The sequence below is a fragment of the Lasioglossum baleicum genome, chromosome 13 (genome assembly GCF_051020765.1).
Source record: "Lasioglossum baleicum chromosome 13, iyLasBale1, whole genome shotgun sequence".
Lineage (NCBI taxonomy): Eukaryota > Metazoa > Arthropoda > Insecta > Hymenoptera > Halictidae > Lasioglossum > Lasioglossum baleicum.
This window is the reverse complement of record NC_134941.1, coordinates 14,078,773-14,103,910: the sequence shown is the minus strand read 5'-3', so window position 1 is coordinate 14,103,910 and position 25,138 is coordinate 14,078,773. Positions and strand designations below refer to the sequence as shown.

Sequence of the window (25,138 nt, the reverse complement as noted above, 5' to 3'; positions counted from 1 at the left end):
TGGGACTTTATATATGAATCCAACATATTATGAATAAATTTTTATTCGACAATATAACTATATGTCAATGCAAAATATAAATATTTGCTATATATATATATATATATATAGTGTAGACTTTGTTTATGCTTGAAATACTAAATTTAATGTTTCGATACTGTAACACTGTTAGCGAGTAACACGAATCAAAACACATTTCAATTTATACACATACAAAAATACATATTATATTCTCAGAATATCTTTAATCAATTTAAATGTGCATTTAAAGGTGCATTCATCTTTCCAGAGTGATGTTTCTATTTCTATTCCCAATAATATGATGCAAACGTGCCTTAACATGTACAATGGGCGACTTCACGGTACACATGTTTGAATTTTAAACTTGTTTAACAAAACTACTGTTACGGCGGTTGTTGCAAACAGATAAACTAAATCAAATAATTACAGAATTACTTAATACTCCATAAGGAAACGTGTTTCAGCTTTTATGTCTGCCGATTGACTATTTATTTACAAAATGAAATCTGCGTAAGTACTGAATCAACCTAGTAAAATCGAATTATTACACGTTTTCAACGTGTAAACAAAATTTTGAACAACGCAGAAATTTTAATCTACATACGTATGTTTTCGAATGTTATATATATAATCCAATAATAATATATACATAATCCGCAATTCCTGCATTTATTAGGAATTCCAAACCACCTGTTGCCACTCGTAAGTGCACAAGCCGCATGAAATGCGACAGCGAAGCTTACAAAGAAGCCGTCAGGGTTTTCTGCCGTTTGAAACCGATGATGGGTCATCACAACGACGTGTCTTGCATAAAAATTGTATCGGACACAAGCCTGGTGATCAGTCCGCCAGAATCGGCGACAAGCAGTCGCGTCGGGAACAAAATCATCCAGACATCCTTCAGTCGTGTCTTTTGCCCGAACGCTCCTCAGAAAGATGTATTCGAATTAGTCGCTCTTCCACTAGTCAAGAATCTGATCAACGGTAAAAATAGTTTACTCTTCACGTACGGAGTAACTGGTAGCGGCAAGACGTACACCATGTCAGGAAACGAATACGATGCGGGCATCATGCCACGAAGTTTGGATGTTCTTTTTAACAGCATAGCAAATTGCCAAACGAGAAAGTTTGTTTTCAAACCGGACAAACTAAACGGATTCGATGTGCAATCCGACACGGACGCGTCGATAGATAGACAAAGCGAGCTTCAAAAGCTTGCCATTGTTCAGAATGGGAGAACTCCTAGAACGTATGTTTATTCTAATAGACAATTATTGTTAACTGTTCTTTGCTATTTAATATATGTAATTTGCAGGGCTAAAGCCGACAATGAAGCAAATAATAACGAGTGTGGTTCCATTGAAACTGATGAATCGCAAACTTTAATGATTGACGAAGACAATGCATATGCTGTGTTCATAACATATATAGAAATTTATAATAACAGCGTGTATGATTTACTGGAGGATACCGAGGGTAGAATAAAGTAAGTGTTAATCCTTAGAGGAATGCTTAAAACTTGATTTGATCTACAAAAGAATTTGGAAAATTTAGGCCTTTGCAGAGTAAAATCGTTCGAGAAGATGGGAATAGGAACATGTACGTTCATGGCTGCACAGAGGTAGAAGTGAAAAGCGCCAGAGAAGCGTTCGAAGTGTTCCAGAGAGGTCAGCGTAAAAGACATATCGCGTACACAGCTCTCAACGCTGAATCGAGTAGATCTCATAGCGTTTTTACTATAAGACTTGTACAGGTAAGACAAACTAATAATTAGAATGCAGATCTTTATACATTTATAGCAAAATTGAGTAAATCATTAACACTAAACCTACCACCACTGGTCAAAATGACCAGTTCCAGGTTGTTTATTTTACAATTATTGAAATAATAAAAATGATTTCATAAGAAATGATTGTATAGATATCTTTAGTAGAGCATGCATTACAATAGGAGCCGCACAAAGTGTAAATAAAATCAATCTTGTCATTTTTATAAGGGAACATGTTCCAGTTACTTCTGAGGCTCGGTAGGTTTAGTGTTAAGGGAAGAAATAACATTCACTTTAGTTTCTATTTCTTACAATGGATGCAGACAATTTTTATTTTTAATAGTATACTATTTATGTAATTTATACCAATCGAACATTGTCTTTCGCTAGGCACCTTTAGATAAGGATGGGGAACAAATAGTGCAAGATAAACGGGTAATTTGCATTAGTCAATTGTCGCTGGTGGATTTAGCTGGAAGCGAACGTACAAATCGATCCAAGAACACCGGTCAACGACTCAGAGAAGCAGGTGAATATTAAATATCAATGTTATTCATTTCGTCATCTACATAAAACTCTTCTATAAAAATAGGAAACATAAACAACTCGCTGATGACTCTACGAACATGCCTTGAATTGCTACGCGAGAACCAAACCCAGGGTATAAATAAAATAGTCCCGTATCGAGAGTCCAAAGTAACCCATCTTTTCAAGAATTATTTCGATGGCGAAGGCACTGTTAGAATGATCGTTTGCGTTAACCCTAGAGTCGATGACTACGATGAAACTATAGTGAGTAGTCGTTCTAAAATTGAATGCAAAATACATTGATAGCGTACTAATTACAGTTTCTGTTTTAACACAGCAAGTAATGAAGTTCGCTGAAGTCAGTCAAGAAGTGCAAGTGACGAATTCCGCGACTTCAAAATTAGATCTAGGATACACGCCTGGCAGAAGACAAGCCAATAAAGTAGAAAATATATATCTTTTTAAATTTAGTCGACTCGAATGCTCGCATGTGTTTTGTTTATTGTTGTTTTGTTTCCAACATAGATATTTAAAGAAGCAAAGAATAGATTAGAATCTTCCGGTAACCCAGCCGCTGGCGACTTGGAAGTTGATTTAGGTTTAGTGTACAGGTACATCGATTAACGCTAGACGAAGTCGGAAATATTATTTTTGTTGTAACGTCAAATTTCTTGCAGTCTCGGAGGACCGTTCCCAAATACAGACTTAACGAGTCCGCACAATGATGAAATAATAACCACGCTGATGCGATTCCTGGAAACGCGCATTCAGAAACGCAATGTCTTGCAAGAGGATTTAAAACAGAAACGTAACTACACGCTGATAATTAGACTATGGATTTTTATGCGAAATAATAATAGACATTTCACTATTTCTTTAATCATTTTAATTCTCCCTACTGTTTTAAATTGCATCTACTCATTTTTGTCATAAATGCATAAAGTCCGCAGTCCGCTGGTGATATATTTCTGTAAATGAATGTTCAACTAATTTTTCCAGAGACTAACTTCAGGAACATGTTGGTAAAAATGGAGCGGGAGAACGTGTCCCTTAGAATTGAGAATTCTGCGTTGAGAACGTCCGGCGACCAGCAAAAGAAAAAGGTATGTATTTAAAGAACTACCTAACGTTTCAAGGATAACAATTCTATTGTTACAGATCTCTGTTTTGGAATCCCACATTTGCAAAACTGAATCGCAAATTGACACTCTCCTGTTCAGATTGAACAGCGCGAACGACATAATCAGACACATGAAAGAAGAGGTAACATATTTTGACGTTGTAATTCCTGTCTTTTGTTAAACGAGATACTAATGAATTTTTTCACAGCTGAAGAACAAGGATATGAAACTCAATCAACGTGCAATAGACAAGCAGAAGGTTAAGGAGAAGTATACTAGTAAGATTCAAATAGAGACTGATAAGATGGGCAAGGAGTTGGAAACTAAATTACGACGACAGCGTGAAATTCTTCAGGTAGACGAAGTTTGACATTCTTAAAGTTTTCGTTACAAGCCTGAACGAAAGGGCTGTGAAAAGCAACCTTTGCTATTCTTTGCATAATTCAGACTACACGCAAGTTTTCCAAAATTGTCATTACTTATCATTAGACTGCGGATCTTTATGCATTTATGGCTTCAAAAAATGCTAGAAAATAAAATTCCGCAGAATTTAGTACGATTTTTATTAATTTCAGGTTTACAAAGACTTCTACCACTGAAAATAACATTTTACATAATGTCACTTTCTTAAAATTTGCCTACAAAGAAAATTGCGTAAACATCCACAGTCTACTTATCATCTAGTTCGGCAGAAAAGTTATTCCATAAAGTGTGTGCCATCGATTACGAGACTGACTGTAGTTTCTACTTGTTTATTAGAGTCAAATGAAGGAGAAGGATGAGAAGTTGAAGCTAATGAAACAGATACTACACGACGACGAGATTGGTGTTGAAGGAAAAACAGAATCGAAGGAGTCAATTCCAGTAACAACATCGAGTGATACAGAAATTCCTACAACGCCCACAATTATTGCTAATCCCGCGACAGTATCAGAAGCAGCTGCGTCTTCTAGCACAGCTACACCAAAAGACTGCGTGAGAACACCGTCCACCGTTCAGATCGAAGACCAAGTTGATACCAAGATCGGTACAACGGTAAGTTTACGCTATTGGTTAATTAAAATTGTTACCTTTGACCTTCCAATTACACAATCTGTAGGAAAGAATTCCAGTAGTAAACTTGCGGTACAGACGATCGCAAAGCGCCGAGAGATGGGTAGATCACCGGCCTTCTGGCTTGGTTCCAGTTGGAACTATCCTCCAACCGCTTCTACGACACAAACGAAACCTAACACAATTGACAGACCCGAGAGACATCACTGACGGGGTGTCTAGGTATTGTCTCGTCGCACAGGAGCAAGATGACGACGGTGAACTTGAAACGAAATTGTACAAAGTTAGTATTCATAGTAATAATGATTAGACTGCGGATCTTTATGCACTTACAGCAAAATTGAGTAGATGAAGTTCAAAATCGTAGGGGATTATTAAAATTATTAGGGGAAGAAAGAACATTCTATTCGGTTTCTATTTCTTGCAGTCGACGCAGACAATTTTTATTTTGCATAAAGATCCGCAGTCTGGTAATAAGACTAGATAACGCTTCAACAAACTTTCATTTTCTTTTCGAATCTATAATTTCGTGTAAATGCTTGTACAACTCTATAAGTTATACAGTGTAAGCTATAAATAATCCTTGTATTATAGGGCGATATTTTACCAACTAGCGGAGGAGGTGCCCAAGTGGTGTTTAACGACATGGAACACTTGAAGCAAGTGTCGCCTGTACCGAGAAGAAAACGCAGCAGCTTCTTCAGTCCGGAGAAGAAAGCTCAAAGTAGTCCAGAAGAGAATAACACGAAGAAACCTCGCGTTTAAGGTTTATTAGATAAATATTCGTGTCGCGAAATGGAGACGAAGACTTTCTTTTATCAGGAATAAGATTAGTTACATAGTACGTATGTATTCAAAGACCAAAGTGACGAAGGGATGGACTTTCTCTTCTATTTTTTCTTTCCTTTTATGCAATAACGAAAAGTACAAATCAGTTTATAAGCGTGTACAAATTGGTGCTTAGTATAGTTTTTGTTTGTTTTTCGTTTGATAGCGAAATATATATATTTTTCTGTTACCGAATTATTATTTCTAGCTGAAAGTATATAATTAAACTGTTTATAATTCAAAGTATATCGTTACTTAAGATATATCTTTTTAGCTTACAAACGAACTTTAGCAAATTAAATTAAAGATATTCTCGCCTAACATCTGTTCTGTCTTCTTGTGTTTCTTTTTATATAATATAATTCCGTATAGCGATAAACGTCCATTTATTTCCTGTGGCTTATACAACGCAGACTCTGTAAATAATACAAACGTTAGGACAACAGAAGCCTGGATATGTATTGCCAACAGCGAACAGCTTCTACATTATACGGTGCGAATGATGAGAATTTATGTTGAAGAGCCATCTTCAATGTTTTTCCTTTTCTTCGAACGCTTTCGGTAATAATGTGAGTAAGTCGTTCAACAATAAAAAAAATATATATATTCAAAAAATTCGCTACCGCGTAGCAGTAAACTGTATGCGACAGAAATAGTTTTATAGTATTTCATTATTCTTTTTGATGATTTTCTTGATCTTTTTTTGTATCTTTCAGATACTACAACATTACAGAAATTGAGCGTACTCTTGCAACTAATAACGTTATTGTATAGTACAGAGTGTCATCAGCAATAATGGGTTACATTACTCTTCTGTTTCGTGTTCGCTTCGCTTATCCTCTCGATGCGTTGGCAACGTATAAAATCATATATAAAGTATCGAGACTAGATGAATACCTTAATTAGTTAAAGTAATTAGTCGTTACATATTACGATCGGTTTCTTTAACAACGTCAAGTACCTACGCGCTGTCTAACCCGGGCAACCAAAGGTAACCGCGAAAAGTGAGGGAGAATGGTTCGTTCGCCATGTTGACGTCATAGTTGATACACATCCTCGAAAACAGAAATCGTGCAGTCAATCCAGCAGAACGTACAATGTCGAATCCATAACCAGTAGCAAAGTTACAAACGAAGAGAACTCGATAGCCCATATTTCTAGAACTAACAGAGTAATTTTGGAATGCTTCGATTATCCCTAGACATGACGTAATTACTTATAGCGAGAGGAACTGAAAGGACAGGTCACACCAAACAAGTTTCAACGATAAGAGGGTCAACAATGGTTCGCAAAGTGCAGCGTACACTGCGCATCAATTGCAAAAACTAAGGCGAAGCACTAGCAACTGTAGCAACCGGTTCTTGAGTCCATTGTCAAACAACAAGGAACGTTATGCTCTTCCGTCAAGAAGTAATGCGAAACAGCATTCCAATTTTCACCCACTACACTTACGCAGAAGATGACGGTGAAAGTACTTTCTACAAAATTAATAATTTAGTCTTTTACCATTTGTTTAAAAATTAGAATCCAGGGATTGGCCCCAACAAACCCGGATGACTGGTAATCCTAACCAGTCCTGATATAGAGGGTATTACGAACAAAATATTTGTTATACTATCACGACTGGAGGAGATATTTAGGTGACTATCTTTAGACGGACCACCCAGTATAATATCTGTTCCTGCGTACACAGAAGCAGGCTTAAAATGAGAAGCAGAGACTGCGTCGACTAAATTGGATAAACATTGATGTTCATTCTCAGCACGCGCTGAGATGCTTTAGTAACTGTGCTAGACCTGTACAGGATGTTTACTTACGGACAGCTAACCGACGTATCCCGAAAGCTGACAGAAATGATGAAGTATCGCGAGGATGAAGCCACCAGGATCTTCGATCAGCGGATTGTCACGAAAGAACACACTGTGCGAGAACATCCTGAATGATCCTGGATCGCTCGACAGACATCAACAGATTGAAGATTCAAGGAATGACAAGGAAGCTGAGAAAAGCTCCGTTGCGAATTCTGCAGCAACCGAATTGCGACACTAGCCACAGAAAAACCGGTGACGCTGTAAAGGAGGGCATAATTGTAACAAGTTATTTAAAAAATCGGATATCTTGTTTATTTAAAGATGATAGTGTTATGCGACGATGCATTCTCCCTTTTGCTTTGACCACCAAGTACAAACGGGGCGCGCGCGCGCGTGCGACCTTAGCATATTGTCCATTAGAACCTAGTTGTTGCAAGACAAGTTCACCGAATAAAAAAACTGTGAAGCTATAGTAAAAGTCGACCTGCATAGAAATTGTTAAGCGAGTTCTTGTGCAGCTGAAGTTGCGCTGTAAAGTTAACGCATTGAGAACAGAGTACAACCAGTCATTAACATTTCCCTTTCTTTATGTCTGTCTGTGTATGTGTGTGTGTGTGTGTGTGTGTGTGCAGTCCTGTATTGGAAAGTATCCCTGAGTAGACTTAAGAGCGTTAGAAATAATATTCCACTTTTATATGGTTTTGTTTCTTTAAATAAGTAGAGAATTTCATGGCAACATTGAGAGCTACAACATCTGTGGAAATATCAGTCGTCACGCGCAAACGATCGCTCAGTGGCGATGGCAACGCTAACAGCCGAGATACAGTTCTCTAAACAATTATTGTCAGACTATCCACTCTTAACTAAAGTCGTGTACCGTTAACAAACTACTCGAGGCATGCGAGAACACGAAAATCTCGGGACGGGTCGAGAACTTTAGTTGGGATCAGGACAGGTTCTCGAAAATTCGATGCCCGAGCGTATTCGGGTGTTGAAATGTATCGGAGTTGTCGACAATTTTCGGGAATCCCCAAAGTTTTTGGGAATTTTGATATATTAGAGGATCTACAAATTCCCGAGCCCGATCCAGCCCGATCATCGAGTTCTCGCAGAACTCTGGAAACTACCGAGTCAATTCGCGATACACATTCAAGGGAAAGAATACGTATAGTCTCAGGAGGAGAACAACCGAGGCGTCCCACCCTCAATGCGTTAAAATAGAGTATACATATATGCCGTTCAGGTTCTTCTTAAATTCTAATAATCGAAACGCGGGCTAACTTTGAGCACTTTCACGAGTGAAAGGAGACATAAATCGTGCATAATACATACGACTCGCTTTGTTCCCTGTAAATACACTCGACGAACTAAAGCGAATCGATGACCTTAACACCGACTCGCGGTAACTGAAAAACGACCGAGGAGGTGACATTTACAGACTTTTAACATTTACTCGTAATTCTTAAAGTTTCAAGCTCTTATCACATACATACATATATAGGATATATGTATATTTATATACATATATAATATACAGGTACGATGCGCGTACATATATATTATACATATACGTAGTATCTTCTGCGCGTATTATAATATATATATTACTTCTCGTTTAATATATATATTATGTTTCTAACTCGAAATGTAAACATTCCAGATAATACCACAGACGCTAGACCAGAAGCATTATTGATACTTCTTTATGAAACTGGAGAGGCTCTTTACGGATAGGTGTAGGCTTCCTTCGCGGAACATTTCAAACGGATTTCTCGCTTGAGGTTATTTTATATATGTATGTGTAACATCAACATTAATTTTTTCAAATTTCCAGTAAACTAGCGTTACGTGTTAAATTACTTGTAACCTTACCGTCGATTGACGGTAATTAATTCAGCTTTCATTATACATCATGTGTACCAACAATATAACGCATGACATAGGTAAGATAGATTTTCTGTTGTCGTCATCGTCGATGATGCCAATGTTTCACGTGACACAGCGCTTCAAAGATTGTGTTTCGTCTTTTCTCGAATCACTTCTCCGAGGAGCAAACTGTGCGAATATAACACCAACAAATACCAACGTATCCTTTTTTTGTATATAACAGATACGCCATTAAATTACTTTGATATTTCTGCGGTGTTCCGCATACGTCTGTACACATAATGCACCGAAGGTAATAAAATCATGGACCGAACGAATTGATCGGGAAGAAAACAGAAAATCGAGAACCGTGTATCGTGGTTCGGTAAGCGTGACTGTGGAAACGTAAGCGAAATACTGAGAAAAATATGTCACTATTTAGAAAAGGTAACAAACATTCCTCCGCGAACAAAATTCTTTGCGAGAGAGATATCTCGTCGGATTTGTTACGTTTCTAATTCCATTGTGAATGTCGTAAGGAATACTGAGACAACTCGACGGTAACGACATTACTGACGCACCGTGTGAAAAAACACACACACACTTTTTCGTGGTCGAAACATCAACGTGCGAAGAACAAACCATTCAATGCACTAAAAACCTCCCACTACCTTGATTCGTGAACGCAAGAACATCAAGGTGATGTTTCTCTCTCGGTTAAAAGCGACAATACCGTCACGATTCTTCCAAAAGGGCGATCCAAATTTACAAGCATAGCAACAACGAACAACGAGCTTATTCTATAGCTTTGCTCATGAACTCTATAAATCGCTTGCCGTATTGTTCTGGATCACAGGTTGATATACCATCGACGTTAGCACCATATTTCACTGTCTTAGCTGCCTTCGCTGCTTGTTTACGAACACCGTAATGTGTCAGTACATCTATTATGGCTAAAAAATAAATTTCCTTCATGGGTGCACCTGGAACAACGCGTCAACGTTAAAAGACCGACAAATAACTTGATAAATAATTACGAAAGTGGTGCAAGCAAAAGAAATGAAACATTTTGTTCTATAATAGAGCAATAGTTTTTAATATATTCAAATGTGGAGTAACTTACACCACTTTCAACAAACACAGAGATATTACCTTCTTTACTAGGTATCGCGTAAATATCTAATTGAGGAATTATTGCATCTTCGTACTGTAGACTGGTGTCACGATTCAACGGAGCATGAGGTGATTCAGGTGGTGTTGCCATTCCAGCAACACCACTCCAACCCCATAAACGGCTGAACGATAGAACAAACATTAGAAATATTGAATGAGGAACATTTCACGAATATATTAAGTGATCCTTACTCTCCCATCGGACCTCGAGAGTCCAATCCACTTCCGGACTCACTATCCTCTTCGTCCTCGTGATTTTCCTCCTCCTCCTCCCTCTCCGCACGCTCTCTATTCTCTTGTTCAGCTCTTGCACAATCGTGCAAACCGAGCAGCAAAGAATAGTCCATTAAGTGCAATCGCGTTAGGAACTGTGGAAGCAATTCATCAATTATCAATAGGTGCAATTTAAAATGGTGACAAGATTAGAAGACTTGAAGAGTATTAATATATTATTTTCACTATATGAAAATTCATTTTTAGGTCTTGTGTCTTGCAATTGATGCACAAACTTTTTATTTTGCATAAACATCCGGAGTCTAATTATTATCAGAATCGAAAAAGAATTTCTATCGATCCATACAAGGGGAGGAACTCACATCGACATCAGCAGTTAACGTCTCTATAAGTTTCGCTTTTGCTTCTTCACCTATATAAATTTTCATTCCTTCCTTAACGAAATCATTGTCCTTATACGTTGGCAAATCTTTCTCCTTCTCTTTGTCGGACGCCTCACGATCTACGGTTGAACCCTTCAAATCAAACTTCTTGTGGGTCGTTAAGTGATTCGAGAATACGTTTCTTATGGCAACAACGTAATGTTCGAGCCCCTCGACCGTTAAACGATACATGCCGAGGTATTGGGGTAACAATGTTTTCCCATGCCTTTCGACAATATACTGAAAGTAATGTTGTTAGTTTTGCACACCTCTGGCGACAATACACGAGCTTACTGTGAAAATGATTTCTCCGTACCGGATGATAATGTTTCAGAAACGAATGCATCCTTTCGACCTCCTCGCTCGTAAGAGTTTTGATGATAAACAACTTATCATAGGACTGATAAAATTTTGCGCCGCTTTTCCCCGAGGAGTCTTCCAATATCGGCTGTGATCTGAAATTAGAGAGTATACCGATTATTTATTCCGGATTACTAGCAGCAGCGGGATAACATTCTTTTGTAGTGGATAAAGCATTCATTGTTCTCACGTCGAAGCACGCTATGTTTATTTTTTATCATTTTCTAGGACACCAATCCTTATTAGTCTACATCTATTACATTTCACATGCGAAACAAAACAGATATATTAATTACTCGCATACTACATTGTGTACTATAATGGAGAGAGAAAAAAAAACTGATAACAAAACCATGTAAACAACGTCTGTCAACCACCTAGAATACAAATTAAAAAATACATCAAGTTAGAAGAAAAGCATGCCTTGAAATGTAACTTATGGGATCTAATCTACGATATACTGCAATAACATATGATTAAATATATTGTTTGTGTCTGATAACAGTACGGCGAAGTAATGTATATGCTGTGGGTTCCTTGGAATCGATTCTTTATCTTTAATAAGGAACTCATGGAAATAAGTTAGCCACAAGCAACACGCAGAAACTGAAAAATCAAGACTGGCTAACCTCAGACGCTTTGGCTTAAAACTGTAGGAACGTAGCGGCTTGGTTAGGACTGGAATTTGTGAAAAAATAGGAGTAGGAGGAGAAAGGGTTATCGAAGGAGCAGTAGCAGAGCGGTGAACCAATTCACGAGCCTTCCCAGTCAAATCCAAACGCCTCTCTGTTTGCGAAGGATTAAATGCCCGACATCTAGCATTAAAATTTATGTATTACAGTCGACTGTCAGCAATTGTTGCTTAATGCTTTCAAATGTAGAGTACCATTTTTTTTTTCAATGTATAACAAATATTCTGTATAATAAATACTCTTCTTTTACAAGACTCCTTCTTTCTATGTAGAAAATAATGTTAGTCACAAAAATTTCATATCTAGCAATACACTTCCGTTTGCATGCCTTGTAAAAAGAACATTGTATTACTGCGCTGTTCGAATCTCTCTAAATTTCTCGAAATTCTTATCTCTCGACCATTGTTTCAGAGATTAACGGTGTTCGCGATGCAGCAAAATTTTATCGAAATTTCAGACACATCAAAACTATACAAACACAAGAGGTATGCGCTTTCATTAATAGAAAATGTTATTGATATCATGACAGAAAAGAAATCCTTCTCATAACATTTCAATTCAAACCGATATCGAGTGTCAAGATAAAATTGTTTATTTACAATTATTTTGCCTATGAGTCATTCTGCGGATTATCTCTCCTCAAGGTTGTATCAAGTAAAGCCTCTAAATCTGCAATGTTCTATAAATAAATAAATGAATACTTTGTAGCAGAAAGAACTGAGAGGAACACTTATCAGAATTAAATACATACACGGATATATAACTTTACACCAACGCTATTGTAGGTTCCGACATAAAGCTTATCGTGTAACATAATACATATCTTGAGCATGCAGTGCAACGTAATAGAAACGAAGGCATCTAAAAGTGTATTGAAAAGTGTTTTGTTTATCTCTTTTTTTTCTCATCTGTAAAATGCATTGCGAATAGAGACCAAGTATGTTGCTACTTTAGAGAGACATTTAAACTAATATTTACAGCTTCAACAATTATACAATAAGATACAGACTATTAAATAAATTACCATTTACCTTGTCATAGATTCCTTATAGTCCAAATCATCTATACCAAATCTTTCCCTTAAATTTCTGAATACTAACGGACAATACTCTTTGATCTTAAAGTGAGAGGGCATATTCTCCCTAAAACATAAAATAATTTGCATAAATGCGAAAGCATATAATGCTGTCGGAATACCGATATGTACACCAGTCTTTCACTCTCAAATTTGGAGATAAAGCTATCTTCTGCATTAACCAGAACCTTGGATCACAAGGACCTTCATTGATTCTATTATTAAAAGCAGTGACCAACCTACTAATTCAGTATTTAAGCGATATATTTAGAATAGACCTCGGCGGTATGCTTTAATTTTACAATTTCATTCTTATATTGGAGAAAACACTGATCTCGCATCTCCGGATGCTTGAAACATATTAATTCGCATTTTTATTCTTGTACTGCTTTCCGTTTACAGGAATACTGCCGTTAGATATTACGGAACTCACTTGTTGAAAAGGTGATTGTCCACTCTCAGTTTGCTATAGGCTCTGAAATCATCTGGCAGGAGCATTACCGGTATGTTGACATGACTAAGTTCATTTATCTGAAATGCACAGAAACATAACATTCGTGTCATGTACTCGTTTGTGCATATACTCATTGTACATAATATTTATCATAATCATCCCGCATGTAATGAGATCATGCATCTGTCCACAAAAATGTCATCATGTCAAATCACTTAATGACTATGTAAAATAGAACTTCCTCGGTATCGAATAGTTTATCGTAAACACTGCGACCGAACTCTGCTGCTAAATATTTTGTTCAAAGCTGGACAGTTATCGATCATGGCATGTAAATAAAATTGAAACACACAATAATCATTGAACATTGTTGTATCAGCGAAACTACGTTTATCACGATAACAGGATGTAATCGATAATAAATCATCGAACACGAGTCTCGATCAACGAAGCCACCGTTCATTAAAATAATGTTAATCGAATAACGGCGAGGCCTGCCTCACTGTAATTATAATAGAATCGCAAAACAAGGTCTTAAAACGTAAATAACTGACGCGCACTATTTTGCAAAAACAACGCGCGGCAAGGTGAACTGTAAATCAGTCGACGACCGATCCCTCTCGCCGACAAAAACAAATTTACGTCACCGTTCTAACGACGAATGTGAAATAAATCAGAAATACTTTAGCTAGTATCGAGGGCGAAGGTGACCGAGAGGTATCGTGCACCTCGGACAATTCTCTCTGTGAAGCTATCTTGGAGCTTATCGTTCAGAAAAATGATCGTTAGAATACGCTTCAGAAACGCGACGAAAAAACGAATGTCCAACTATTCGACTATCCTGTCTATTTATATTAAAGTTTCGCGATAGATGAAGAAAAATGGCATTTCGATGACGTACGATGCTGTCACCTCGTACTCACCGTGTGATTGACACCCCACATGAAAACACTGAGGAGAGGTTCGTTCGCACGGAACAGCTTAACCTTTTGATGTTTCACTCGGAAGTGTTTCTTTTTGAGCTTGCTCAGCCCGCTGGACATTTGCGATATGCCGGACATGGTTTCTCTCGCGTTCGGTGCCTCTTTGACGAACACCTTTTTTTTCGTTAAACACCTCGGTTGCCGCGCGCGCTAGAAAAACCCAATGGAACCCTCTTCACACTGTCGTCATCGCGGAATCCCCTCGCGAGGCTCTGCGAGGCTCTCTGACACAAGCAGAAGAGAGAGAAAGAGAGAGAGAGAAAGTGAGAGAAAAAAGGAAGACGGTCGCTCAAGTTCGAGGTGACAATCGCCACCGGCAGACAGACCGAAACGCACCCCACGGCGGTTGAATAGCGACTGAGATACTCCTTTTAAAAATGGCGAGGACAAGCATGTCCTACACCTGCAATAACTATATAGAAACTCTGCGGATACGCGAGTTGCGCCTTGGCACCGTTTCCAATCACGACGAACCAAGTTCAACCGTGTGGATTCGTCACAACCTTATCTTATACGATACCATTTAATTATTTCGTCCGTGCATTTTAATCGAACCTCTATTCATTACGCCTGCGATGCATTTCCCCCGCGTTAAATTTTCCAGCAAAACCGCGCGCCTATGCCTATCTGCGGAGTGCGGAGATATTGGCCAAGTTTTATCGCGCATGCGCGTACAAAAGGTAGCAGGGCCGTGATATTGGCGGGAAAGTTTTGCGTTGTTTTATGTATTTGGTTGGCAAGAAAGTAATTTCGGTAATTATTTCAAATAAAGTCGTAAAAGGTCATATATGTACACACAATTATTACACAAAAAATTTTAATATTTTATATGTGTATTCAGAGATAGTATATACACAAATACACATGATATACATTAATTTTTCACTTTTTTGAAAATTTTACAGGGTGATCGAGGTACCCTAATTTATCGAGAATTTTACTTTACTGATGCTACAATCGCCGCGCATGCACAGGAAAACTTGGCCAATATCTCCGCACTGCTATGAGCGTTCCCTTACGACCTACGACTAACAAGGAGAGTGCACCATCTTCCGGTCTCAGATTTACTTGAAACTTTTCCACGCTTGTAGAGTTTAATTTCTTGTTTACGAAAATGTATCACACATTACAGAGCCGAATAGTCAATATTTTACAAGATATTGACGATTATCAGCTGAAAATATATAGTTGCGCCAAACGGTGTTACGAGTATCGACGTGGCTCCAGCAGTAACACGTTAGAATAGTACGGCGTAGATCGCGAGTTCAAATCTATATTTCTTTTATATCGCATAAAATACATGTCAAATGTTTTGTAAATCTGATTAAAAATAAATGTCTATGAAAACTCTGTTCTTCGTTATTTATTTCCTGTGTAAGAAATACAAAAATAGTAAGTATACCGTTCAAATAAACCTGAAAAGTATGAAGGACACGAAAAAATCCAATCAAATTAATCAGGTAAAATGTGATTAATTAAAAAAAAAAGACAAAAAATGAGATTTGAACTTGCGACCTACGTGGTAGAATTTCAGCACGTTACCGCTGAGCTATTGTGACGTTTGGCAGACGATTTGACACAACAGTATTTTAAGTGGTAATGAAACTTTAATTATTAATACGTCGACAGGTATTGAGTATCTGACTCTATAATACTACATATCCGTAAACAGAAGAACGTACTCTATAACTGTACAAAAGTTTCAACTAAAACGGAGACGCACTCTCTTTGATTTTCAAACCACCGATTTTAACATCGCCGTAAAGATTCGTGGATCGATAAAAATCATTTTATGAATACTTTAATACATGCTCGAACATTTACCTTGACTTTTTCAAGCGATACACGGTTTTTGCAGTTTAGTTACCTTAATGCGACTCACGATGCAGTGTCACTGCAGTATACCGGGTGTCCGAGTTATACATATATTATGCTTTGCAGCTGATGCGTAGATGATCCATTAATTTTTCAAATTTCTATCAATCTATCACAATTTTATTTCTATTTTCAATATATAAAAATGACAGATGGACGAACAATTGCTATTAATTAGAATTCTTACTGTTAAATTAGGAAATAATTATATATCGAGATCAATTTATCCGCATAGCGTTATATATATATATACCCCGACGGCACACCGGCTCGGTTTCAGCCTGGCCCCTGTGCACAAAAGGGCGCGTTTTCCGCCTGCCGAGGGCTCGAGCCCAGGGCCTGCCGGCCGGGCTAGGATTCAGCCGATTTGCAAGATTGCAAGGGTGCGGGATTCGCGTTCTCATTGCGTGATAATACAAACACGGGTTTTTTCAGTAGTCAAAAACGCCAAATAAAGGTCAATCTAGGCAGCAATCGCCCTCAAAGGTCTTATTTATTAACTTATTATACTTTTGTCGGTAACAAGGGAGACTGCTACGCATTTGCAAAGTACTGCCACATTGATGCGACCCGCCCTGTGTCGCGCATGCGCGAGAAAAGTTGGGCCCAATCGAAGCACTGATTGGCCACATTAGTGTGATACCGTGCTGCCCTCTCAAAAACAGGCTGAATCCCAGCCCGGCCGTCAGGCTCTGGGCTCGAGCCCCCGGCAGGTGAAAATCGCGCCCTTTTGTGCACAGGGGCCAGGCTAAATCGTCCTGATTTGGTCTCAACGCTGAGCCAAGCATTGCGTTAGCCCGTAACGTGTCGGGCTGGGGCTCGGCTAGCTGGGTCCGGCGGTGGGCTCGGGCAGACTGTGCTGTCGGGGTATATATATATAGCATTCAAGTGTAAATATATAATGCATTCAATACTTATATTTATTCAATATTATTTTTTACGAACATTAATTGTACATTTATCCACTCGAATGATATTACTATATGTAACAATAAGATATTTCTACATATTGCAGAATATGTGTGAATTCTTCGTAATAATAGAATTCGATAAAATTTCGTCACCTCGCGATACCTAAAAGACTATTTCGATTAAAGACTATTCCGATGCGTTCCGATCAAACATAAATTTCTTTTGTATCATGCATTTATTGATAAGCAAAATCTGTTTACGGTTCAGCCTTAAAGGGAGAAACCATCGTGATAATGTGAACGCGTCGTAACGCGTGCACCAAGAAAGCCGCCACTGAACGTCGTGCTAAAAAACTCATTGAAATATAGAGCTCCGCGTTCGAATAGGAAAATGGAAACAATGTCAAATCCGTATCCGAAAAAAATGCACGACACATACGAGGACGAAGAAGAGAGGAAGCATTTTCAACGAATCGTTTCGGCGTTCAAATATTACAAGTGAGTAGTCGACAAGAAATCATTTCAACTATTCCTGTGGCTCCAATCCTCGGCACGGCGATTTTGCCTTTATCTTTATATCATCTTTATTTTTCATTTTTTACGTTCTTCTTTGTGCATTGCAACGACAACAACTCAATGTGTCATTGTTCACGATTTTCCGTACATCATCGGAACATTTTCAACGATATTACTTAACCTTCGCCGAAGCAGCGGTACGCGATGTTTTATTTTGTGTTGTGCTCATGTTGTTCTCCTATCGTTACAGAAATCTATGATCGAAATTGTGTCATTGAGCTTTTCAGCTAAAGTTCAACGACCCGTGTATAATGAGTTACTTCCCGTTTGGGTTTGTCCAATAAGATCTTTTAACGGTGTGCAATTTACCAATTTGTTATCTCCTAAAAATTGGTATTCGCATATTTGGCTTGCAGTTGCATAACATTATGATTCTAATTCGGCATAACGTTACCAATTGTTTCTCTAATCTTTCTTGTTACAGAACTCACTCGCTGTCCAGGGTAAAAAAGACCGAGTCGTATTTGTTGACACTACCATCTCATCATCAGAAACTTCTGTCCAAGTACAAAGATCATCTGCAAGAAGTTAAACGATGTATCGAAAATAACGACGAGATCATTAAGTTGATCATAAAAGACGTTGCACATATCTTTGAGAATGTGAGCCCGGCTAGTGCACAGACTGACAGTGTAAGAAAAATTTACCTGGTGTGTGGCATGTATACATCCTGTTGTTTTGATATATGTTTTAAACATATTGCGATTGATTTATTCAATTAATCCTGTGCTAGGAACGCCCTAATACGAATTTGTTTTCTGTGTCTCGTGAACTGTGACTTCCAACATTATATTTTGCAAAAATAATCTTCTGTATCGTCTACGTCGATTTTCTTATTGATCTTTAGCTTTTTTTTCTTGTGACTTTAACAAGCTTCTTTTTTTATAAAAATATATTCTATTGTACAAAATATAGGTAGGTCTGATTGCAGACACTAAATCCTCGTCCAGTAATGGCTGATCAAGAAAAGGTGCAAGCGACGATTAAACAGCTGGTTCGCGATTGGAGCATCGAGGGGACCGAAGAACGTAACGCGTGTTATCAACCTATTATAGACGAGATATTGCATCAATTTCCTCTAGAATACTGGTACGAACATTTCAATATTTCATGCGTTGAAAAGAATCTTTGCTCGAAGCGTCTGCTCCATAGTATTAAAACAGTTAAGAAAAGTATGAAATGATAGGTAAATTTCTAGTACACCATCTGAAGTGCAAATTTTAGTACCTGGAGCAGGATTAGGAAGACTCGCGTACGAAATTGCAAGACGAGGATACGTTTGCCAAGGGAATGAGTTTTCTCTGTTTATGCTGTTCGCGTCACATTTCGTGTTAAACAAGTGAGTATATCGATGGATGTTGTTTTAATTAATATTTGACGTTATTAACACGTTTTGTAACAATGTTGCAGATGTAGGGGAGTGAATTCATATCAAGTACATCCGTGGGTTCATCAGTACATGAATAATTTAAAACCAGAGCATCAAACTCAGGCTGTATTTTTTCCTGATGTGAATCCTAGCGATCTACCAGAAAACGCGCAGTTTTCTATGGCAGCTGGGGACTTTTTAGAGGTGGGTTTCATGGTTCTTTAAAATTTTAGAAGACACGATTACAGGAGATTCTTTATTTTTGCAGGTTTACACGGAAAACAATCACTGGGACTGTGTCGCAACGTGTTTCTTTATAGATTGCGCAAATAATGTTGTACAATTTATTGAAACAATCTATAAGATCCTAAAACCAGGAGGTATATGGATAAATCTTGGACCACTGTTGTATCATTTCAGTGATATGCCAATGGAAGACTCAATAGAACCAAGTTACGATGTTGTTCGCGATGTTATTCAAGGATTTGGTTTTCAATTAGAAGTAATTAAATTTCTAACATCATCGTAACATGCTACACTTGTTGCACATTGTAGTATTTACTTATTATGACTATTACTCTGTTTTCAGAAGGAAGAAACACGCGTGAAAACACGCTATGCACAGAATATTAACAGTATGTTACAATGTGAATATAATAGCGTATATTTTGTTTGTCGAAAGCCTAAAAGACGCATAGACAACGATATGAGTCATCGAAACGGTTCCGAAAGTAATGGAATGCAGGAACAAGAGAACTAATCTATTGACGACCCGATGTGTTCCACTCGTAAGAAAAATTGATCTAACTGTAAATGCATTATATATATAATAGTTTCTATATTAAAAAAGCAAAGCTGTTATACTTTATAAATAATAAGTCGATATTAGGCAACTTGGGGTTTAAAAGATGGAAAGAAAGAAATCTTTTAAAGACAGTTAAAGATTAAATTGATATTTTTTTATCTGAAAATTTTATTTCATTAGAATTTACAGCTGAATGTATTCGCTCGATTGTTAACAAATAGAATAGTAAAGTAGTAGAATTATTTTCTTATTATGTCGACGCAAGTCGACTCTCGTGTCCAAGATATAAAATGAATTTTTAATAACAGTTTTGCAATTTCTCTTCTGAGTTCAATATTTGTGATTTAGCATAATCATTAAACGTTCATTGTTTCGATTATTTATCAAATATCGTGATAACATGAAAATAAAACAAACTAGATTTGGTTGCATGTATATACAATATAATATGCAACATTTCCCCATTCGAGATGCTCTCTTCCATTCGCTTTGTAGAGGATTTCCATTTATTTAATGATTAACAGATGCATCTTACCAAAAAATACATGTTAGTTACAAATTTTTACAGAAACCAGTGTTGCCTTATCCAGTTTTATCTCAAATTGACGAAAGTTAGAATACTGCAAAGAAGATGCAATTTCAAAATTTCAGTGCTTTTCGTTCCTTTTTTTTGCAATTCGAACATTGTTTCTGCTTTCTTCTCGATTACATATTTTCTTTTTTTTCGGAGATTAAAAGAGAAAAGAGTCGCACAAATTTCAGTATCCATTTTACGATAATTTAGTTCGATATTATGTTATTAAAAATATCACAAGTTCACGTTGCGAAGCAAGAAAGTTTTCCTTTGCAATAGAAAATACACATGCAGGCCAAAAATAATTATAAAATAAGCTAGGCCTAACAATGTAATTAATATAATTTTTTATTAAAAACAATATACGATGAAAAATCTTGACGAATGTGTAATTACCTCTATAAAAAAAATATTACAATACTTTTAAAGCACTTATGGTACAAAAACTTAGATAGTGGAAAGACGATGTCGATATGTTTTTCTCCTTTACAGACTTTTATTTAGATATTGTACAAACAATGTTGCAATTTGATTCACCTCAATTTGTTGCATTTTACTGTAAGTTAAAAATTGTCTTCGTAATCTCATAAGCTGAGCTGCTGTACACGGCCTGTGTACCGTTAAATTGTGGTCCGGTATTTTAAAATCATTTTCGATACCCAACTGCTTGGCTGACAATATCGCCTTTATATCGAGAACAAGAAAAAAAACAAACATGTATATTAATTTATCATAAGTGTACAACCTTATGATTTCCAGTCTTTTGTAGTATCATTTTCTGCAAATTTATCATGGTTATTTAGCCAATAAAAAATCTTCAAACAACTTACATTGACCACTTCTTGAGTAACCGAGTCCAATTCGTACAAGTAATTCGTAGATGACAGTGGTTGCTGAAATGTTACATAAAACGTTAATATATATATATATATATATATATATATATATATATATATATATATATATATATATATATATATAGTTCGATAGAATAATTTCTGTAAATACTCACACACTGTGTACTCAAATTTGGTTTCGGCGCTTTCACTTCGTACAAGGATTTATAAATTTCATCGAACTTTAACTCGTCCTCCGTAGACACTGAAAACAACGGAGAGTCCCAACGATTCTTACTATTCGGAGTTTCGTACCTACGTAACGTGTAACGTGTATTTTATTGTTTTCAAATAAAATGATTCTTTGCAATGTATTTTTATTTACCTCATAACAAGAGCATCAAAAATTTCTCTGCTATACTGTTCATTTTCTGGTCGTTTTTCATTCAACAACCAAGCATGTTCAATCGGTATATCGCAATGAATTGTACACTGAGGGTTTTTATACAACTTTGTCATGCAGTATATTTCGTAGCGATATCCTTTGATATAATTACTGCCATCCATTATCAAAACGTCGTTAATATTTAACAATCGTTGGACTGCAGACTTTACATCGCTCCTCACACCTTTTTCTTTCTTCGAATCTGCAATGCAGATCGTAATAATCAAGATTCCTTGTGATTGTTCTTAAAAACCAGTTTAATTGGCGAATTCTAACCAGCGTAGAAAGTATTTTTATCGTAGCCAGCCTTGGTAACAAAATCGATCTCGTTTATCACTTCCACTCGTTTTCCCATTTTATTCTCGAGATACTCTTTTAATTCGGTTGTTCGTGTGGTTTTGCCACTGCAAGGTATGCCGGTTATGATGATTAATGGCATTGTGTGAAAGTAATGTAAAAAATTGTATCACAATAAAAGTCTTAACCTAAATAAATATTTCGAAACTGAGGAGGTTGTTTAAATACATAGCAGAGTTGCCACCACTTTCTGGCACGCTCACGCTTAGCACAGAACAGCTCCTAGTTGCACCGTAGAGTCCGCTTTTACCACGAAACAGCGACTGACTATACCATGCAGCAGCATGTTTTAGCATGAAACAGAACCTTTACTAGCCTGTGGCATAAATCAGAACTAGCTTCAACCGATGCTTCTCGCGCGATATAACCATGTATTAGAAATTGCTAAAATTCGATGCGGTATAATACATAATTCTAATAAATTTAATATTAATAAGTAGCTTTATTAGAGGAACGCCTGTGGACTTGACATAAAAGTGTATAGAATTGACATAAAGAGTAATAAAAATAACAATTGCAATTAAAAAATCACAATAAACATAATAAAAATTATTATTTTGAATAAATTAATGCGAGCGAATGTTCATCTGTATCTCGAGTTTTATAGCCTATATATATATTTTTACGAAAAAATTAGAAGGCAAGGTGGTCAAGAGAGTGCTCGTTATAATAACATCGTTAGCAAAAGGAATTGTTATAAACATTAAACAGCCAGATATAATAAATTTATCTGTGAATTGTATCGAATAAATTAATGCGTGCGAATGTTATGGTTTAAAAGTTATTACGTATCACGAAAACTATTAGCCACTTTGACTAAAAAATTAGGTGGTCAGATAGCCAAGGGATTGCTTGTGGGCATCGCTGTCAAATAGAATTGTTATAAACATTAACCAGCTGGAAATAATAAATTTTTCAATAATTGTCACGGCGATCGACATCGATCGATATTCGGCGGAGTGGGGGGCGCCGCTCGAGCTCGGCAGATCGGCGAGAGTTCACCGGCGGTCAGTCAGTCGGGGCGGGGGAAGCGGGGTGAGCGGACCTGCTGCGTGACCAGGAGCGCCAGGAGAACCGGAGAGACCAGAGGTGGACCAGAGGTGGACTAGAGGTCATCTACAGTTACCCTGGCCTACCTTCAACTGTCAATTCAAGGAACAACGGTAAGTTTGATTACTAATATTTTTCAAAACTTCTTTTGTCTTTTTAAACTCGTCCTTCATACTTTTGAAATTTTTATCGAGACTTTCAATGAAGACTATTGAGTCTTCTTCAAATTTATCAATTTTATTCTTTATAAAAATTACATTTTGAGCGTCCCACTCGTATGCAGGATTATAATTGCTCTTGTGAGCTGCTTCGTTGGTTGTTTTCGCACTCGTGTGCGGGGTTATAGTTATTCTCTTAAGATAAGAGTACTTGTCCACGTCGTTGGCAAAAGGAATTATTATAAACATTAATTATGTAGCTAGAATTAATAAATGTCTCATGGCATTATCTTCTATATAATAAAAATCAATTTTGAATAAATTAATGCGTGCGAATGTTCATGGTTTAAAAGTTATTCTATATTTCGAGTTTTATTGTCTATTTTTACGAAAAATTTAGATGGGAAGGTGGTCAAGGGAGTGCTCGTTAACATCGTTAGAAAAAGGAATTGTTATAAACATTAAACAGCCAGATATAATAAATTTATCTGTGAATTGTATCGAATAAATTATTGCGTGCGAATGTTATGGTTTAAAAGTTATTACGTATCACGAAAACTATTAGCCACTTTGACTAAAAAATTAGGTGGTCAGATAGCCAAGGGATTGCTTGTGGGCATCGCTGTCAAATAGAATTGTTATAAACATTAACCAGCTGGAAATAATAAATTTTTCAATAATTGTCACGGCGATCGACATCGATCGATATTCGGCGGAGTGGGGGGCGCCGCTCGAGCTCGGCAGATCGGCGAGAGCTCACCGGCGGTCAGTCAGTCGGGGCGGGGGAAGCGGGGTGAGCGGACCTGCTGCGTGACCAGGAGCGCCAGGAGAACCGGAGAGACCAGAGGTGGACCAGAGGTGGACTAGAGGTCATCTACAGTTACCCTGGCCTACCTTCAACTGTCAATTCAAGGAACAACGGTAAGTTTGATTACTAATATTTTTCAAAACTTCTTTTGTCTTTTTAAACTCGTCCTTCATACTTTTGAAATTTTTATCGAGACTTTCAATGAAGACTATTGAGTCTTCTTCAAATTTATCAATTTTATTCTTTATAAAAATTACATTTTGAGCGTCCCACTCGTATGCAGGATTACAATTGCTCTTGTGAGCTGCTTCGTTGGTTGTTTTCGCACTCGTGTGCGGGGTTATAGTTATTCTCACGAGCTGTTCCGCTGGTTGTATTCGCACTTCTGTGCGGGGTTACAATTGCTCTCATGAGCTGGTTCTCTGGTTGTATTCGCACTCATGTGCAGAATTATGATTGGTCTTCTGACTGTTGAATTGAATTTCCAATTGTTTGCATCGGAACTTTCACAAGTCCCGCTTCGAAACATTTTCATATCTTGTCTGAAATTGGTATTCCTCCGATCGGAGGTCCCCCAGGGGCTCACTCACGGATGGTGCCGTGAGTGAGTACGGGGTGTCGCGTCCCCGGGGTACCCGAATCGCCTATAGGCCGCACCCGTGTGCGGGGTTAGTTTGGCTCTCGTGAGCTGGTGTTAGGTTGGCTCTCGTGAGCTGGTTAGATTCGCACTCGTGTGCGGGGTTTGTTTGGCTCTCGTGAGCTGGTTAGATTCGCACTCGTGTGCGGGGTTTGTTTGGCTCTCGTGAGCTGGTATTAGGTTGGCTCTTGTGAGCTGGTATTAGGTTGGCTCTCATGAGCTGGTTAGATTCGCACTCGTGTGCGGGGTTAGTTTGGCTCTCGTGAGCTGGTATTAGGTTGGCTCTTGTGAGCGGGTATTAGGTTTGCACTCGTGTACAGGGTTATATATTGTTATGTCTAACTATAT

General features: G+C 37.5%; 4 protein-coding genes across 11 annotated transcripts; 2 read left to right on the top strand and 2 right to left on the bottom strand.

The window, feature by feature from the left end:
- Nucleotides 1–325: 325 nt before the first annotated feature.
- LOC143214730 (kinesin-like protein KIF23) lies at nt 326–12,279 on the top strand. 2 transcript variants are annotated; one of them, XM_076436068.1, is made up of 15 exons: nt 326–531; nt 698–1,270; nt 1,337–1,507; nt 1,576–1,774; nt 2,180–2,318; nt 2,382–2,581; nt 2,655–2,759; nt 2,843–2,928; nt 2,995–3,125; nt 3,317–3,420; nt 3,476–3,580; nt 3,647–3,793; nt 4,198–4,473; nt 4,538–4,774; nt 5,086–12,279. In XM_076436068.1, the coding sequence occupies exons 1-15, from the start codon at nt 521–523 to the stop codon at nt 5,254–5,256; spliced, it is 2,655 nt and encodes an 884-aa protein (XP_076292183.1). In that variant the 5' UTR covers nt 326–520; the 3' UTR covers nt 5,257–12,279. The 2 variants fall into 2 exon arrangements, with proteins under 2 accessions (XP_076292183.1, XP_076292182.1); XM_076436067.1 differs by having other exon boundaries at nt 698–1,507.
- On the bottom strand, nt 7,417–16,309 carry Pip4k (phosphatidylinositol 5-phosphate 4-kinase). Of its 5 annotated transcripts, none has more exons than XM_076436071.1 (10): nt 16,214–16,309; nt 14,330–14,539; nt 13,386–13,483; nt 12,909–13,019; nt 11,815–12,000; nt 11,142–11,280; nt 10,766–11,065; nt 10,362–10,537; nt 10,149–10,291; nt 7,417–9,979 (listed from the first exon to the last, which is right to left on the bottom strand). In XM_076436071.1, the coding sequence occupies exons 2-10, from the start codon at nt 14,465–14,467 to the stop codon at nt 9,792–9,794; spliced, it is 1,479 nt and encodes a 492-aa protein (XP_076292186.1). In that variant the 5' UTR covers nt 14,468–14,539; nt 16,214–16,309; the 3' UTR covers nt 7,417–9,791. The 5 variants fall into 5 exon arrangements, with proteins under 5 accessions (XP_076292186.1, XP_076292185.1, XP_076292187.1 ...); XM_076436070.1 differs by having other exon boundaries at nt 14,330–14,613; nt 16,214–16,291; XM_076436072.1 differs by lacking the exon at nt 16,214–16,309 and having other exon boundaries at nt 10,149–10,210; nt 14,330–15,353.
- LOC143214732 (carnosine N-methyltransferase) lies at nt 15,588–21,324 on the top strand. 3 transcript variants are annotated; one of them, XM_076436076.1, is made up of 9 exons: nt 15,588–15,985; nt 17,444–17,673; nt 18,176–18,401; nt 18,683–18,840; nt 18,950–19,090; nt 19,162–19,324; nt 19,389–19,622; nt 19,710–19,908; nt 20,494–21,324. In XM_076436076.1, exons 2-8 carry the CDS (start codon nt 17,567–17,569, stop codon nt 19,878–19,880), a joined length of 1,200 nt encoding a protein of 399 aa, XP_076292191.1. In that variant the 5' UTR covers nt 15,588–15,985; nt 17,444–17,566; the 3' UTR covers nt 19,881–19,908; nt 20,494–21,324. The 3 variants fall into 3 exon arrangements, with proteins under 3 accessions (XP_076292191.1, XP_076292192.1, XP_076292190.1); XM_076436077.1 differs by having other exon boundaries at nt 15,592–15,985; nt 18,176–18,383; nt 19,710–21,324; XM_076436075.1 differs by lacking the exon at nt 15,588–15,985 and having other exon boundaries at nt 17,381–17,673; nt 19,710–21,324.
- Nucleotides 20,986–22,344, bottom strand: LOC143214733 (protein KTI12 homolog). The gene is made up of 5 exons (XM_076436078.1): nt 22,057–22,344; nt 21,721–21,982; nt 21,512–21,650; nt 21,330–21,392; nt 20,986–21,183 (listed from the first exon to the last, which is right to left on the bottom strand). Exons 1-5 carry the CDS (start codon nt 22,217–22,219, stop codon nt 20,986–20,988), a joined length of 825 nt encoding a protein of 274 aa, XP_076292193.1. The 5' UTR covers nt 22,220–22,344.
- Nucleotides 22,345–25,138: the final 2,794 nt, after the last annotated feature.

Bases quoted from the DNA above. Each gene is read 5' to 3' on its own strand.
- LOC143214733 (XM_076436078.1), bottom strand. From the start codon at position 22,219: ATGCCATTAATCATCATAACCGGCATACCTTGCAGTGGCAAAACCACA. The intron at 21,983-22,056 runs GTTAGAATTCGC...TCTGCATTGCAG, and splicing joins TAAAAATACTTTCTACGCTG to ATTCGAAGAAAGAAAAAGGT. The intron at 21,651-21,720 runs GTAAATAAAAAT...CACGTTACGTAG, and splicing joins TTTGATGCTCTTGTTATGAG to GTACGAAACTCCGAATAGTA.
- Pip4k (XM_076436071.1), bottom strand. From the start codon at position 14,467: ATGTCCGGCATATCGCAAATGTCCAGCGGGCTGAGCAAGCTCAAAAAG. The intron at 13,020-13,385 runs GTGAGTTCCGTA...TTTATGTTTTAG, and splicing joins GACAATCACCTTTTCAACAA to GGAGAATATGCCCTCTCACT. The intron at 9,980-10,148 runs GTAATATCTCTG...GCGTTGTTCCAG, and splicing joins CGCGATACCTAGTAAAGAAG to GTGCACCCATGAAGGAAATT.
- LOC143214732 (XM_076436076.1), top strand. From the start codon at position 17,567: ATGGAAACAATGTCAAATCCGTATCCGAAAAAAATGCACGACACATAC. The intron at 18,402-18,682 runs GTGTGTGGCATG...GTCTGATTGCAG, and splicing joins GTGTAAGAAAAATTTACCTG to ACACTAAATCCTCGTCCAGT. The intron at 18,841-18,949 runs GTACGAACATTT...GTAAATTTCTAG, and splicing joins CAATTTCCTCTAGAATACTG to TACACCATCTGAAGTGCAAA.
- LOC143214730 (XM_076436067.1), top strand. The intron at 2,760-2,842 runs GTAGAAAATATA...TTTCCAACATAG, and splicing joins GCAGAAGACAAGCCAATAAA to ATATTTAAAGAAGCAAAGAA. The intron at 3,581-3,646 runs GTAACATATTTT...ATTTTTTCACAG, and splicing joins TCAGACACATGAAAGAAGAG to CTGAAGAACAAGGATATGAA.